Source organism: Trichechus manatus, unplaced genomic scaffold (assembly GCF_000243295.1).
Source record: "Trichechus manatus latirostris isolate Lorelei unplaced genomic scaffold, TriManLat1.0 scaffold00171, whole genome shotgun sequence".
Taxonomy (NCBI): Eukaryota; Metazoa; Chordata; class Mammalia; order Sirenia; family Trichechidae; genus Trichechus; species Trichechus manatus.
In genome coordinates this window covers 5017237-5033978 of record NW_004444107.1, presented here as the reverse complement: position 1 = coordinate 5033978, position 16742 = coordinate 5017237, and the positions used below count along the sequence as shown (strand labels likewise).

At 33.0% G+C, this 16742-nt stretch overlaps 1 protein-coding gene across 1 annotated transcript in view; it reads right to left on the bottom strand.

The window, feature by feature from the left end:
- Window positions 1–16742, bottom strand: part of USP53 (ubiquitin specific peptidase 53) — a 69147-nt gene that overhangs the window by 24961 nt on the left and 27444 nt on the right. Inside the window, exons 4-9 of the mRNA XM_004386807.3 lie at window positions 15770–15904; window positions 13407–13520; window positions 13249–13331; window positions 9810–9915; window positions 9059–9205; window positions 7947–8096 (exon numbers count right to left, since the gene is read on the bottom strand). Of these exons, the coding sequence (XP_004386864.2) occupies window positions 7947–8096; window positions 9059–9205; window positions 9810–9915; window positions 13249–13331; window positions 13407–13520; window positions 15770–15904 (735 nt within the window). The remainder of the gene's footprint in view (window positions 1–7946; window positions 8097–9058; window positions 9206–9809; window positions 9916–13248; window positions 13332–13406; window positions 13521–15769; window positions 15905–16742) is intronic.

Here is a 16742-nt window from a genome sequence, read left to right as displayed (position 1 = left end):
CGATGGCAACAGGCAGTAGTATTGCATGATAGTTAGGTTATCAAATTTAAAGAAAGTTTTTACATGTATGGTTAACTTTTGACAAAAATTTCAAGATAGTTCAATAGAAAAGATAGTCAATTCATTAAATGATGCTAGAACAACTGGAAATTCATATTTAAAAAACAAAAAAGAACTCTGACCCCATTACACACAAAATAAAAAAGTCAACTCAGAATAGATGATGCAAAAACTATAGAGTCTATAAAAGAAAATCTTCACAACCTTAGGGAAGGCAAAGATTTCTTAGGTAGGACAACCAAAAGACTGGTTGTGTTTAGACTGGTACAACCAAAACACAAACCATAAAAGAAAAAAATTATTAAAACAGACTTCATCAAAATTAATAACTCTTGCTCTTCACATACACCATTAAGAAAATAAAAAACAAAAAAACAAGCCACATATATCTAATAAAGGTCTGGTATGCAGAAAAATAATTCCCACAACTCAATGAGAAGATAACCAATTTTAAAAATTGGACAAAACATTTGAAATTTTACCAAAGAAAATAAAAGAATGATCAGTAAGCACAGGAATAAATGCTCAACACATTATTAATCACAAGAGAAATGCAAATTAAAACCACAGTGAGATTATCATTATACCTCCACTAACTCATTGCTGTTCAGTCGATTCTGACTCATAGCAACCCTACAGGACAGAGTAGAACTGCCCCATAGGGTCTCCAAGGAGTGCCTGGTGGATTTGAACTGCCAACCTTCTGGTTAGCAGCCGAACTCCTAACCACTATGCCACCAGGGTTTCCATACATACACTAGAAAGGCTAAAATTAAAAAGACTACCAATATTGTTGGTGAGAATGTGGAACAACTGGGACTCTTCATACATTGCTGGCTGGAATATAAATTGGTACAACTACCTTGGAAATTAGTTAAGCAGTTTTTTTGTAAAGTTTAACATACACTTACCATACAACACAGAAATTTCTCTCCTAGATATCTGTCTAAGAGCAATGAAAAAAATATGTTCACATAAAGACTTGTACATGAAAGCTCATATTTCAACAGGTGAATGAATAAATTAGTTGTTATACAGCCATAAAATGGTACAAAGTAATAAAAATGAAGTTCTGATACTTGCAACATGAATAAATCTTAAAAACGTGTTGATCAAAGGAAGCTAGACACAGATGAATACATACTGTCAGAGACCATAAAATTCTAGAATGGGCAAAACTTATAGGGACGAAAGGAAATCAGTGATTTCCTGGGGTCCGAGACTGACAGCAAATCAGCATGACAGAATTTTCTGGGGTTATGGAAATGTCCTGTATCATGACTATAGTGGTTACACAGGTGCATACATATGTCAAAACACAAACTCTACACTTAAAATGCATGCATTTTAATGTTTGTAAGTTATACCTCTATAAAGCTGATTTAAAACAAAGCAAAACAAAACAAACAGACAAAAAACAAAGCATTCTAGAATACTGGTTTTTCCAGAGAAGGAAGGGGCCTAAAAAAAAAAAAAAAAAAAAAAATCCTGAGAAGCTTTTTCAAACTACACATACTCAGTGGTTTACCATCCTCAACCAGGATTCTGAGATACTTGGAGAATCACAGTAATTTGAAAACAAAAACAAAAAATCTCAAAGGGCGGTTAACAAACCCAGTTCTTCCTCTAAACTGTGGCAATTTGAACTAGTGGATACAGAGTAGGAGCTCCAAAATGTTGCTATCCACTGATTTAAGACAGAACTTCTTAATATGCTTCTATCTCAGAGTACTAAGCAATTCTAGCAAAGTGCTGATTTTAGAATATAAATACGAACATTTTTCATTAGTTTTACTAAAGTATAATTTACATGAAATACAATTATTCAATTATAGTATACAACTCAGTGAGTTTTGACAAATGCATACAATCATGTAACCCTTGCCCTATAAACTTCGTAGTCCCTGGAAACTACTTATCTATATTCTGTCACTTTGGTTTCTTCAAGACTTATATATAAATGTAGTCTTTCACATCTTGCTTCTTTCACTTTTATTTTTGATTTGTCCACATTACTGCATATATACAGTCCATTCCTTTTTATTGCTAAGTATTATATTCCATTGCATAGCTTTACCACAATTTGTTTTTCCATTCACCTGTTGATGGACATTTGTTTCTAGTTTGTGACTACTATGAAGAGAGCTATTGTGAACATTCAAGTACTGTTTTGTGTGGCTACGTTTTCACAGGAACTAAATTGCTGGGTTGTATGTTAAGTATATGTTTAACTTTATACGACACTGTCAGACTGTTTTCTAAAGAGACTGTTTGGTTCCATTTAGCATTTCCATCAGTGTTAAGAGATCTAGCCGCTCCATATCCTCACCAACTCTGGTATGGTCAGCCTTTAATTTTAGCCATTCTAGTAGGTGTGTAATGGAATCTCATTGTGATTTTAATTTGTATTTGCCCCGTGACTAACGATGTGTTCAGTATCATTATATGTGTTTATTAGCCATTCATATACCTTCTTTGGTTAACTGTGTGTTTCAAATCTTTTGCCCATATTTTTACTGGGTTGGCTTTTTATTACTGAGTTGGAGTGTTCTTTATATATTCTGGATACAAGCCTAGATATATGTTTGGAAAATATTTTCTCCCAGTCTATGGCTGACCTTTTCATTTTCTTAACGGTATTTTTTTGAAGAGCAAAAGCTGTAAATTTTTATAAAGCCCAATTTAGCAACTATTTTTACGGTTTATGCTTATTTGAGTGCTATCTAAGAAATCTCTGCCTAACTCAAGGTCACAAAGATTTTCTTCTGTTTTCTTTTAGAAGTTTTAGAGCAATAGTTCTTACATTTAGCTCTATGATCCATTTTTGAGTTAATTTTTGTTCATGGTTGAAGTAAGGATCAAAGCTTATTTTTTTTAACATTCAGATATCAATTTTTTCCAGCAACTTTTATTGAAAAAACTATTCTTATTGAATTACCTTGGCACTTTTGTAAAAAAATCACTACGTGATCCATCTCCGGACTCTATTTTTATACCCCCTCCCCCTAATCCCACAGTCCTGATTATTGTAGCTTTATAGTCATATTGAAATTTTCCAAACTGTTCTTCTTCAAGATGGTTTTGCCTATTCTAGATCCTTTGCATTTACATATAAAATTTAGAATCAGTTTGTCCATTTCTACAAAATGGACTGTTGAGATTTTCACTATGTTTGCACTGAATCTATAGATCAATTTGAAGAAAACTGTATCTTAACACAATTGAGTCTTCCAATGCGAACATGGTATACAGCTTCATTTATTTAAGTCTTTAATATCTCTCAGCAACATTTTGTAGTTTTCCGTGTACAGGTCTTACACAAACACTGTTAAATATACTCCTAAATATTCCATGTCATTTTAATGCTATCATTAACTTTTTTTTAAAATTTCAATATCTAACTGTTCTTAGATAGAATGCCGAAGTAAAATTGATTTATGCGTATTGATCTTGTTTCCTCTGACTCTGTTATTCTCACTTATTAGTTCTAGCAGAGTCCCTGCAAATGGTTAATGTTCTTGGCTGCTAATCAAAAGGTTGGTGGTTCAAATCCACCCAGAGGAGCCTTGGAAGAAAGGCCTGGAGATCTACTTCCAAAAAATCAGCCATTGAAAATGCTATGGAACAGTTCTACTTTGACACACATGGGGTCACCATGAGTTGGGACTGACTCAATGGCAACTGATTCGGTTTTGGTTTTATTAGTTCTAGCAGCCTTTTGGGGGTGAATTTCTTAGTATTTTCTACAGTGGTATTGTCTGTATTGTTTGCTCATTTTCTATTTAATTGAATTCCATTTACTTTTATTATCTTCTTTCTGACTTAAAAATGCAAAATTTTTCTTTGACTGCTATGAGCAAACGAGGCATGATTAAATTTCATTTTAACATATAAAAAAGAGCTATTCATTAGTACTACAACTTATTAAGTGAGTCCAATAAAGGTTATAAAAATTTTCTGGTTTCTTGAGGCAGACACTTAGATAGCTGACTTTAGACCTTTCATCTTTTTTAATCTACACATTTAAATCCTATAAATTTCCTTCTAAGCACTTCTTTAGCGGCATCCCACAATATGTTTGGTTTTCATTTTTATTCAGTTCAATACATTTTCTAATTTGTCTTTGTATGTCTTTTTTGACCCATGGGTTATTTACAAGTTTAATTTCCTAATATTTTTATGATGATGACCTTTAGTGTGGTTTTCTTTATGTTTATTCTGCTTGGAGTTCATTGAGCTTATTTGATCTGTGGTTTTAGTTTTTATGAAATTTAAAAAGTTGGGGCAACTAGTTTTTCAAACGTTTTGTCCTTCTTCACTTTGGGACTCCAATTACATGTGTGCCCTAGTGCTTGATATTATCCCACAGGTCACTGATCCTCTTTCATTTTAAGTATATTTTTCCCCTGTGTGCTTCATTTTGGATAGTTTCTATTACTATGCCTTCAAGTTCACCGACCTCTACTTTTGAAGTGTCTCATCTGCTGTTAATATTAGTCAGGATATTATTCATTTCAGATACTTTTTTTTCATATCTAGAAACTTTCATTTTTTTACTTAAGCCTTTTTTATATTTTTCATTTTTCTCCTTATTACATTCATGTTTTCCTTTACATTCTTAAGCATATGGTGTGTGTGTGTGTGTGTGTGTGTGTGTGTAAATATATACATATATATCAGATATGTATGTTAAAACTGCTTTTATATATATGACATATATATATAATAGCAATTTTGACATTTTTATCTGGTATTTCCACCTCTGTTACTTCTAATTAATAATTAATTAATTATTCTTTCAGTTATGGCTCATATTTTCCTACTGGTGATTTTTTTGCTTAATGCCATTTTGACATACTGAAATTCTGACTTTGACATTGTTCAGTGTTGAATTCTGTTGTGTTCCTTTAAAAAGTGTTGAACTTTGCTCTGACATGTAGTTAAGTCATGTGGGATCAGTTTGATCATTCCGAGGCTTGGTTTTAAGCTTTGTTATGGCAACCTTTGATCAAAGGATAATTTAATTGCATTATGAAGGTAAAGAGCATTTCAAGATCTATCCTGAAGTACAACACTGTCAGTGATAGGATAATATCTATATACCTGCAAGGGAAGACTAGTTAATATGACTATTATTCAAATTTATACACCAACCACTAATGCCAAAGATAAAGAAACTTAAGAATTTTACCAACGTCTACAGTCTGAAATTGAGCAAACATGCAATCAACATGCATTGACAATGACTGGTAACTGGAATGTGAAAGTTGGAAACAAAGAAGGATCAGTAGTTGTTTCCCAGTGAGTCTTTCCCCTGCCTTATGCATGCTTACCCCACACATGCACAGATTACTATTTAGCCAAATATTCACGGGGACCCTTCTGCCAAACTCCAGAATTCTCCCTATGTATAGCTTCCTTTCTTGAATCTTTCTTGCGAACTGCTCCCAAGACTTAACTTGCAGACCCTGATCATCATCAATTTTTTAAATAAGGTAATATTTACATGTTTTGATCAACTGTAGATTCCAGCTGAATTTTGCATGACAGGGTATATATTTGTTTGCAATGTATCGAAAATATTAACTTAGTGATAAAATAGCATCTAAAAAAAGTTTTTGTTATTGTTTAAAAAATAAATTATTGTTATAATAACTTTGATTTTGTTTTGTTTTCCTTGCAGTCTTCAATTCATAGATTTGTTGTACAATAGATTAGAAGCAGATGAATGAAAGGAAACATAAATGAACATGATGAAAAGGGCAACTAAAACTCAAGGAGAATACAGAAAAACTGTACCTACTAGGAATGTACAAGCAACTGATTGAAAATTCAAGCTAATGCCATATATTTTGGTGTCTTCTGTAGGATCAACACCTTAAAGCATATCATTTTATTTGGTGTTCAAACTGATGGTCTAGTTTCATCAGAAGGCAATTCAGTAGAATGACCTCATATTTTAAAAAACACCGTATGTCATCAAGTTGACCCTGACTCATGGCAACCCCTTTGTGTGTCAGAGCAGAACTGTATGCCATAGGATTTTCAATGGCTGATTTTTCAAAAGTAGTTTGCCAAACCTTTCTTCTGAGGCACCTCTGGTGGACTCGAACATCCAACCTTTCAGGTTAGCAGATGAGTGCGTTAACCATTTGCATTCAGGAGAGAACTTCAAGGTAGTAGAAAAAACACTAGCCTATGGAGTTAACTCTGGGTTTGAATGCTGTCACTTACCAGCTATATAGCATTGGTTAGATCAAGTAATATACATGAGAATTTAATACCCTGTATGCCATATTGTTCACATAGTAAATGATATCACCTAATAAAAACTTAAGATGGTAGAATGAGGGGAACTAGAAGTCTGAAATTAATCTGTCTGAGATTTAACACTATTACTTCCACTAGATTGCAGTACACTTTTTGATTATATGATATGTACCTTTTTCATTATCATTTCCCAAGAGACTAACACAGTAATCTAGCACACACAGGGTATTCAATGAAAGTCTGCAGAATGAATAAACAATTACATGAAAAACATTCTGTTTTCTTCTTTTAAATCACCTCCAACCCTGCCTGCCATCTTCCCTACTTGATGATCAAGGACTACCAGATAATAGATATTGAGAATTCTTCCTACATTTCCCCCGACTTTCTGGTATTCTGTCCTGCAAATTTTAGCCATCTTGACTTCCCTAAGCTTCAGTTTCTGTTTTCTGAACTCAGTGAGGTCACTGGGCTTTGTTTCTCCTTCTTGCACTGCAACCTGACAACTACCTCAAGGCAGTAAACGGGGTAATTGTGGAGCTCAACTCCTGTGTTTCCCTTTGTTCAACAGCTTGTTTTCCTAAGTCTAAAAGAAGTTGTTTCATCTATTTTGTTTGGTTTTCTAGTTTTTAAGAGTGGGAGAGCAATTTCTATAGCAGTTAATCCTTCATGGATAGAATCAGAAGTCCACTAAATACCAAGTATTTGAACTATACTGACTCATTAAGTGGAAGTGCTAATAAATGACCATTTGTTACATATTAAAAGTCAATGAAATTCTGCATCATTTGCTCATAACAATCAAGGAACTTGTATTTTGCAATCAGTTTACTACTTAATAATAGGATCATTATAGCTAATAAGCCTGAGAACAGTATAGTCGAGACCAACAGTTTTAAACCCTGGTTACATCTGAATGACCTGTAGAACTTTACAAAAATTTAGATACCCTGCCCTTACACCATTCATTCAAGAATTTAGAGCTTTTTTTTAAAAGCTCTGTAGTTTGACTCTGATCTACACTCCTTATTACAAATTTATTCACTAGTTTTCTAGGCAATATTATGTCCAAATAAATAATTATCAAAAATAATAACCAAAACCCAAACCAAACTTGTTGCCGTCGAATTGATTCCGACTCATAGCAACCCTACAGGACAGAGTAGAATGCCCCCATAGGGTTTCCAAGGAGTGACTGGTGGGTTTGAACTGCTGACCTTCTGGTTAGCAGTCTGAGCTCTTAACCACTGCGCCACCAGGGCCCCAAAGATGTAACAGATATATCTAATTCCATATACCACACACAAAATTTTAAAAAGACTATTATAAAAAAAAAGCAAAGTTTTAGTTACTAATATAAAGCTACTATGAATAACCCAAAAAGAAATACATACAGCGACTATTAGATCACTTTCAGGTACATACTAGTATACTAACATTTGTTATCTACCATTTTATTACTGTGGAAATGGACTGTTCAAAAATTTGCTTCAAATTAAACCAAATTTCAAGAAAGTTAATAAAAGGTAGTTTGAATTTGATGATAGTGTTACATAATTTACTCCTAAAAAGTAAAAATCACAATAATTGTTCCAGTAAATAAAAGTGTCACTTACCTCTTTCACAGTTGCATCATCAAAAAATACCCATTTGGAACTCTTAGTATGAAAAGCAAAGGCACAATAATGTTGGCTGGTGTAGCAGATTATACCAACAAGGTGAAGTTCACTATTTTTGGCATTTTCATCAGTAACCCTATAAAAAAGCTGTTTGAAAAATTTATAGTGTACAGTTTATACTGTGTCATTAAAAAATGAGGAATAATTGATTAATCAGGTATTTGACTCATTATGAAAATATTTCTCATGTATACTGCCCTAATCTTAGTATTGAAGACACCATTGACATTGGCAACTTAACAGAATCACTACATTTAATTAGTTTGTAAGAAACAGTAAGTCCAATAAAATGAATTCACCATATAATTTAGTTCAAATCTCCGGTAACAGAGAACTGACCCTTTACATAAGCAGAAAATACAAGATAAATTATAAACTTCTTGAAAATTCTTGACTGAATCACGTATCTGAATACAACAGTAAACATATTATCTAACCTATACAATTATTTTAATTTTAACATAATCCAGTTCAAGATATATAATGTATTAAGCATTATCAAGAGATCAGTGCTGTAGACAAATTTTAAATCTAAACCTTTTCTAAATTAATACAGTAAAACCTGCAAAAGCCAGAACCTGTGTAAGACAGAAACCTGTTAGAGAAGAAAAACTCAAATATTTTCCACTGAAATGAGTGACAGAAAAGTGGCAAGACTGCACCCTGTCAAAGGCAGAACACTTGCAACCCAGAAAAACAAGGCAGTCCCGGCGAGTTCTCGCTCTCACAGGTTTCACTGTAAGATTTATATTTATAATTATGATTATACACATATATAATCATATATATCATCTTTCTAGGGTAAAAGAGGTAAAGGGCATGAGATAGTTTAGTTTGTAATTGAAACCCATTCTACTTCATCAAGAAAGGCATTCCAATGAATCTGATTGGATTAAATTTAGTTTTATTAGAGTTACCTCTGAATATTACTATTTCCTTTAGAAGGAAAATTTAGTTTTGATAAGCAAAACTAAGTGTACCATAACATATGAGGATGTTTTACAGGAATTTAGAAATAAAAAGGAAGAGAATGAAAACAGCTGAGATACCCCAGGAAGATAAAGATGTGTTGCTAGATTCCGAACAACATCTTCGGTCAAGTCAGAATGCTCAGAATCCCAGACTAAACCAATTGTAACAATCTCTGGGCAATTCATTAAAACACGACGAATTTTTATTTTTTGGCCACAGTTACTCTAAAGGAAAAAAAAAAACACACACACACACAAAGGCAAGTTTTGAAATTATTAAAACAAATGTATCACAGAGCCTTACACAGTTTGCATTATAAAATGACAGATCTTAACATGTATCTGAAATTTATTCCTTCAGTATGCTAGAAATGCACTTTTAACAGTTTGTATTAATTATTGATTAATCAAGTTTATTCTAAATCAAAATACTTTTTTCAGTCTTTATATATATATATACAAAAACAAGAATTCAACTTTTAAAAAGTAAAAATAAAACCCTTGAAGTAATTAAAACACTAGATGAGAAAAGAATGATATACCTATCATATTTATTTAAAGAAAGAAAAAGAAAGTACTTCCTCTTTTTGTCAAATGATAAATTTCAGAACTTAAAAAAAAATCAACATACGCTATACCTCAAATCCTTCACAAAGTTAATATTTAAAAAAACATTGTGCTGAGATAAATAGATCACATAGTATATTTAGAAAAAATACTGAAAAAACGATATCGTAAAATTAATTCCATTAGCATTTACATATTTTCCGAATGTCTTATTTTTTTATTGACAAATGTAGATGCATAATATTCTTCAACTTATACTTACAGGACATTTTCTATAGTCATCAGTGGTATTTGCTGCTTGCAGCAATTCTGCAAACATTTCAGGCTTAAAGCGTTCATGCCTCTCCATCATTTTTTCAACTTCATTGCTACAAAAGAAAGAAATAGTCCCAAATCTGATCTAAGAACTTAAATCAGATCTAATACATTACACATGAAAAATATTAAGTAGTCAACATAGGTTTGGATCACTGTTTCTGTTTTAAATCATGACCGTATCTGAAAAAAAGTAATCTTCCATACAGTGAAAATTATAAAAATTGGCAGATATACGCTGAAAAAAAAAATGTAAGCCAAGAATACAATAAAAAGCAAGAAAATACACTTTTGCTTGTAACTACATGTCAACGGTATGATGCTCTGTCTGAAGGCAGTTCTAAGTCAAATGTTTCTTTTTAAATATTACTTATTAAATATTTTAATATTAAACATTTATAAACCTGAGTCTGTTAAACTCTGGCCTAATAAGAACAACAAAATTGTGGGAAAGGCTCTTTCTCTGGTCCAAAGTTTTCAGAAACAATGTTATCATTTTCAGTTAGGAAAAAGTGATTTGCTGATTAAATGGACAAGCTACAACTAAACTTATTTAACATAGGCTTTGCCTAGGTTAAATTGGGAGCCAAGGTTGCACAGTGGTTAAAGCGCTCAGCTGCCAACCAAAAGGCAATCTGAACCCACCATCTGCTCCGCAAGAAAAAGATGTGGCAGTCTGTAAAGATTACAGCCTTGGAAACCCTATGCGGCAGTTCTACTCTGTCCTATAGAGTCACTATGAGTCAGAACTGACTCAAAAGCAGTGTTTTTTTTTGTGTGTGTGTGTGCCTTTTGTTCCTATTATGAATACTAACCATTTCATTAAGGCCTAGGCAGAGCTACAGAGTAGCTGTGTAATCTCCCCTAGGGTCACATGTTTACCAATCAAAGTACTAAGTACTTGTAAAAAACTAAACATTTTCAAAAAGAAATATAATGTAAGCTGAAACACCTTTACTAGCTTCCACTCTAGCTGCTCCAGTTCTACTCTAGTAATATAACTATTCTAGAGCTGGTTATACTTTACAGTTCAACAGTATAAATAATCTACAAGTATTCAATAACAACTGAAAGTACACACTCTTCTAAAGCACTTCACTAATATACTGTTGTTAGGTGCTGTGGAGTCAGTTTTGTCTCATAGCAACGCACGTACAATAGAATAAAATGCTGCCCTGTTTCTGTGCCATCCTCACAGTCGCTGCTATGCTTGAGCTCACTGTTGCAGACACTGTGTCAACTTAACTTGTTGGGGGTCGTCTTCTTTTTTGCTGACCCTCTACTTTACCAAGCATAATGTCCTTCTCTAGGGACTGGTCCCTCCTGACAACATCTCCAAAGTATGTGAGACAAAGTCTTGCCATCCTTGCCTCTAAGGAGCATTCTGGCTGTACTTCTTCCAAGACAGACTTGTTCGTTCTTCTGGAAGTCCATGGAGTATTTAATATTCTTCGCCAACACCATAATTCAAAGACATTAACTCTTCTTCAGGCTTCCTTATTTATTGTCCTGCTTTCACACGCCTATGAGGTGACTGAAAATACCATGACTTGGGTCAGGCACACCTTAGTCCTCAAAGTGACTTCTTTGCTTTTTAACACTTTAAAGAGATCTTCTTGACCGCTGCTTCCATGGGCGTTGATTGTGGATCCAAGTAAAATGAAATTTTTGACAATTTTATTTGTCAAGGACAAATACTAGAAAGCACTAAATCTGGTAAGTTCATTCAAATTGTGCATAATGGTTTTAAAAAACTGACAGCCATCAGAGTAGTGTTTAAGAAGTCAAATTTTGAAGTCAGACAGACCTGGGTTCCAATCTTAATTTATCCATTTACCAGATCAGCCTCATTAAACCTACTTCTTCATATACAATATAGTGTTTTTTGTTAAAATTAAAAGGGACAATTTACATAAAGCCTGGAACATAGTAAACATTTAATAACTGGGACTCAAGTCTTACTACCAATAAAAAAGAGAGATAATGATTAGAATTCACATTCTGGGATCCTGCAATCTAATTTGCAGTGTGGGCCAAGAAGAGTTCAATGGGGACCTAATTCTTGTCTAAAACACTGCATCATAACACTGAAATTTTATTAAAACATTTCAAAGTAGAGTTGAAATTTTATAGTTTTTAATTTGTAGTCTTTTCCTCTTCAAACACCACTCTACTTTTCACACAAAGAGAAAAAAAACGAGCCTACGAATTGACTTAAGTTTAAGGAATGTTTCTCTAAACCAATGTTTCCCTAATGCTCTTTGTATAAGAAAGATATTAAACACACCCGAATAGTTATTATTCAATAATCTTTAAGAAATGGTGTACTATACCCAAGAAAGTTATGAAGTTTTATAATGAAATAGATACAAGATATTCATGCTGTACACTGATAAAAAATATCTGGAGTATTTATCAACTGTTGCACTGAAGTATTCTAATTGGTAATTACTGATCTATGCTATGTGGTTTGTATTCAAACTTCTACAAACACTTATGATCTTATTCGATGTTCATTACAAATCAAATATTTACACTCTTTATTCCCTGTTGGTGTTCTGCCAATGTTCAAACAGTCCTTATAAAGTAAGGTCTAGGGATCAAATTTGGATCCCTAGCTAGCTAATGTTTCAGGAACAGGCAACGAAAGAAAGGAAGAGAGAAAGAAAGGAAGGGCGGGAAGGCGAGAGGGAGTGAGTTGGGGGAAAGGTGGAAAAAGGAAAGAAGGGAAGGAAAGGAAAAAAGAAGCAGGTAGGCAGACAGGTGTGACACATTTTCAGTCAAGGTGAATTTTGAAGTTGCAAATGCAATACTCTAACTGAGGATTATTTTCACTTTTTTTTCTTTTCTGCTTACCCCAGCTTCCATCACTGTGAAGGGACACAGTGGAGCTGACAGGAAACATAGCCATTACAAAGGAACTCCTTAGTAAAAATGAAGGAACCATTTGCATTTCCATCTACCATTGAGTTTGTCATTTTAAACTCCCCTTCACAGTTCCAAACACTTGCTATAAGTAGATAGTAAGAGCAACATGCTAATTTTTTGTACATTAAGTGGTACATACATTAGGCTAAGGAGCCCTGGTGACGCAGTGGTTAAACGTTCAGGTGCTAACCAAAATGTTACCAGTTAGAATCCACCAGCCGCATCTTGGAAACCCTATGGGGCAGTTCTACTCTGTCCCATTGGGTTGCTATGAGTCGGAACTGACTTGACCACAACAGCTTTATATTAGGCTAAACTAGAAGTATCCATAATGGTATCATATTTATTAGCCTCAGAGAGTGAAAATTCACATATATCATAACTTTATAGGATAAATGCTCAATGTGCTTAAATGTGCTATTAACAGCTTTTGTAAGTATGCTTTAATAGGTTCTTACCATAGGGCTGTTGTAGAAATGTACCGCACAAATTCTGTAAAAGGTAGAGGATCTGATGATGCTCCACAGCTACGACACACACACTATAAGTAAAATCATATGTTTAATTTATCAATCATAGAACATAAATATCTAATAAAATAGTTAAGCTGTCGCACCTGTTCATACAGAGTCATAGCAAACTTCTGGTGAGTGACACAAGACTTAGAAGTACACATGTCGGCATCTCTGCTTGGCACTATGTGAAAATGAATCCTTTCCAATATATTTTCCTAATTAAAAAAAAAAAAAGGCAAATGAATTGATCTTGCAGGGGACACTTCAAAATAACTTTTTAAATGAAGGTTTTCCAGACTGTTACATTTAGGAGTGCCATACGTATTACATGAAAAGCTAGATTTCTCATTAATCTATACTTTAAGTTTCATTCAAATATTCACCTTTTGTAGCATTAGTTTAAAAATATATTTTTGTTCAACAAAAAGAGACTAGAATTATAATGTAGCCCATGATTTTTAATAAAGATTTTAAACATCGCTTTGAAAATCAACCCATGGTGGTTGACATCCAGAATTTAGTATTAGAAAATATAGTTTCCTATTTTCATAGCATTCTCATATTAAGAAATTCAGATAAATTTTTTAAAATCCTACTTGGATCATGTGGATATAATCCATATAACTTAGATCAAAATATCAATGATAATATCTCTACACTACCAACATAATGCAGTGAATCTGCTCTGCAAAAAATTTTATATGAAAGTTCAGATTTATAATACAAATCAATAAGGGGTATTTATTTCTTTAATGAAATAAATCCTTTTTAGTAAATAAAAGCTTAGCTGAAGGATTCTTTTAATTAGTTAACTCCTGTCTCCCCTAGGGATACTTAAAATCATTTAATTATTTAAGCCTGGGTCTCTAGACATTTCATTAACTACCATATCATGTATTAATACATTTCATTTAAGTGAGATACAGTAAAATATAAAGTTCAGTATTATGCAAAATATGTACATTTTGGATTTTAAGCAAGGAACCAGGTATAAACATAAGAAAAAATGAAAAGCCTACCTCATCATTGTGAGTGTACAAATGTGCAAGGTGAAGTGTGTACTAGGAAAGGAGCCTTCCATTTAAGGTAACAGAAAAGAAGCTTATTTAAAAAAGATTAATTAATAAAATATAAGTACCAAATTACTTCCATATATAATACATTCTACAGAAATTCAGAAAATGAATTAGGGAAGATTCGGTCAAGCATTAGGTTGAGCCTAGACAAAATGACAGATTGAGAAAGAAAGTTTTGAGTATTTCAGGATCTTGAACAAAGGCTGTAAAGCAGGAATATACAAGACATGCTTGAGGAACGGAGTGGAATCATCTAACTAGGCAGCATGGTTCAGGGAAGAAGTAAAGAAATCAGGTGGGATTTAATCATAAAGGACCTTAACTGTTAGAAGAGACAGTCTGGATTTGAACCACAGGAGTATTTAAGAAGCAGGCATTAACATGAATAAAATTATATTAATCTGGTGGCCATTAAAAAATAGACTGTAAAGGGAAAGGCTGAAAAGACCGTATTAAAGAAGCTTAAATAATGCTCAGATTGAAGATCTGAACTAGGAAGAAGTGGTAGCAAGAAAATAAGGTGGAAAGGAAATCCTTAAAAGGGTTTGTGATGGAAGAATCTATAGAACTTGCTGAATAGATACAGGAGTAAGAAAAAAGAAGTAACTACAATTTAAACAAGGGTGACATCTACAATATGTTATACAGAAACATTTAATAATCGACATCCATATTCAGGTGGATATGTTCCTGATCAAAAGAATGCTGTACTTATTATTATGTAGTAACACAGAGCCTCAGAACATCAACCTCAGTCAGTGATTCTCAACCTAGACTTAGGTATATATCAGAATTGCTAATCCTGATAGCTGCTCACCAAAATCTTCTTCTATACCAATGAGAATCATTACATGTAATAAGAAACGTTATTGTTGGGAGTTGTCGTGTATGTAAATGCCGTGGGAGAGAATATTGATTTAAAGCATATAATTTATGTTTAACAAAGCTGTCTGCACCAATAAATAAATTTTAAAATATTTTAGTAGCCTAACATTTAGTAAAAACTAGAGTAGCACAATTAATCAAAACCAAAAGTACTACACAAAACATCAACCAAAACCAGTTACCAATGAGTTGACTTTGACTCATGACTCCATGTGTTTCAGAGCAGAACTGTGCTCCATAGGGTTTTCACTGGCTTATTTTTGAGAAGTAGATTGCCAGGCCTTTCTTTTGAGGCACCTCTGGTGGACTCAAACCTCCAACCACCCATAGACTCCACACAAAATACTGATAGACTTAAATAGAGCCTTAAAGAATGAATCCACTGACCAGTTCTGATATTTTTTCACTGTTATAAATCTTATGTTTCATTTGTCTCAAAATTTACATTATTTAAGGAATGCAAACTTGTATCCCCACTTCTTAAGGATTATCTAAACACTTACAAAGCACTCTGCAGCATCATCCATAAAGCCAAGCTGAAATCGTTGCTCATCTTTGAAGCTTTCTGCAAGAGCATGCCTTATGTTATCTGAGGGTAGTGCTTTTTCTCGACTGTGTTGAAACTGTGCAAATATGGTCTGTAAATCACCAATTACATCAGTAAGTTTAAATGTCAATAGCTTTAAAAAAACTTCAATAATTTCATTATAACACAGTGAAATGCAAAACAATGTACTAAGAAACTTATAGAAAAGTCTTTTGCTTTAAAATTACATAAAAAAATTATTTGTATTAGTAAAATGTAGAAATTGTTGCAACACCCTCTAAATTAGTGGAAATCTAACATTAATACACATAAAAATTAACATGCACAACTAGGAGATTCTGATATAGTAAGTCCCCGGCTGATTTCAATGCAGATAACTCAAGTAACACAGTTTTGAGAAAAGCTGTTTTAAATCTAAAAATACTGTGGGGATTAAAATTATGTTAACTGAAATATATACATATACATACATATGTATATACATATATATACACACACATATATATATATTATATATATATATATTTTATATATTTTATATATATATTTTAAATCTAAAATAAATCTAAAGATTCTATGGGGATTACAATTATGTTAACACACACACACACATATAAAATTGCATAAAAATTAGTATGACTTGCTAATCTTAAAAAGAAAAATAAAAGCACCTTAAAGTAGCCTAAATGAACTTTTAAAATTTTTTGTTTTTTCTACTTAGGGTCTTAAGTAAACCTCAAAAAATAACAAACTGATGCGCTGCTGGTGGGAATGCAAAATGATACAACCATTTTGGAAAATGATATGGCACTTCCTCAGAAAGCTAGAAATACACATACCATTCGATCCAGCAATCCCACTCCTAGGAATATACCCTAGAGAAATAAGAGTCGTCACTCGAATAGACATATGTACACCTATGTTCATGG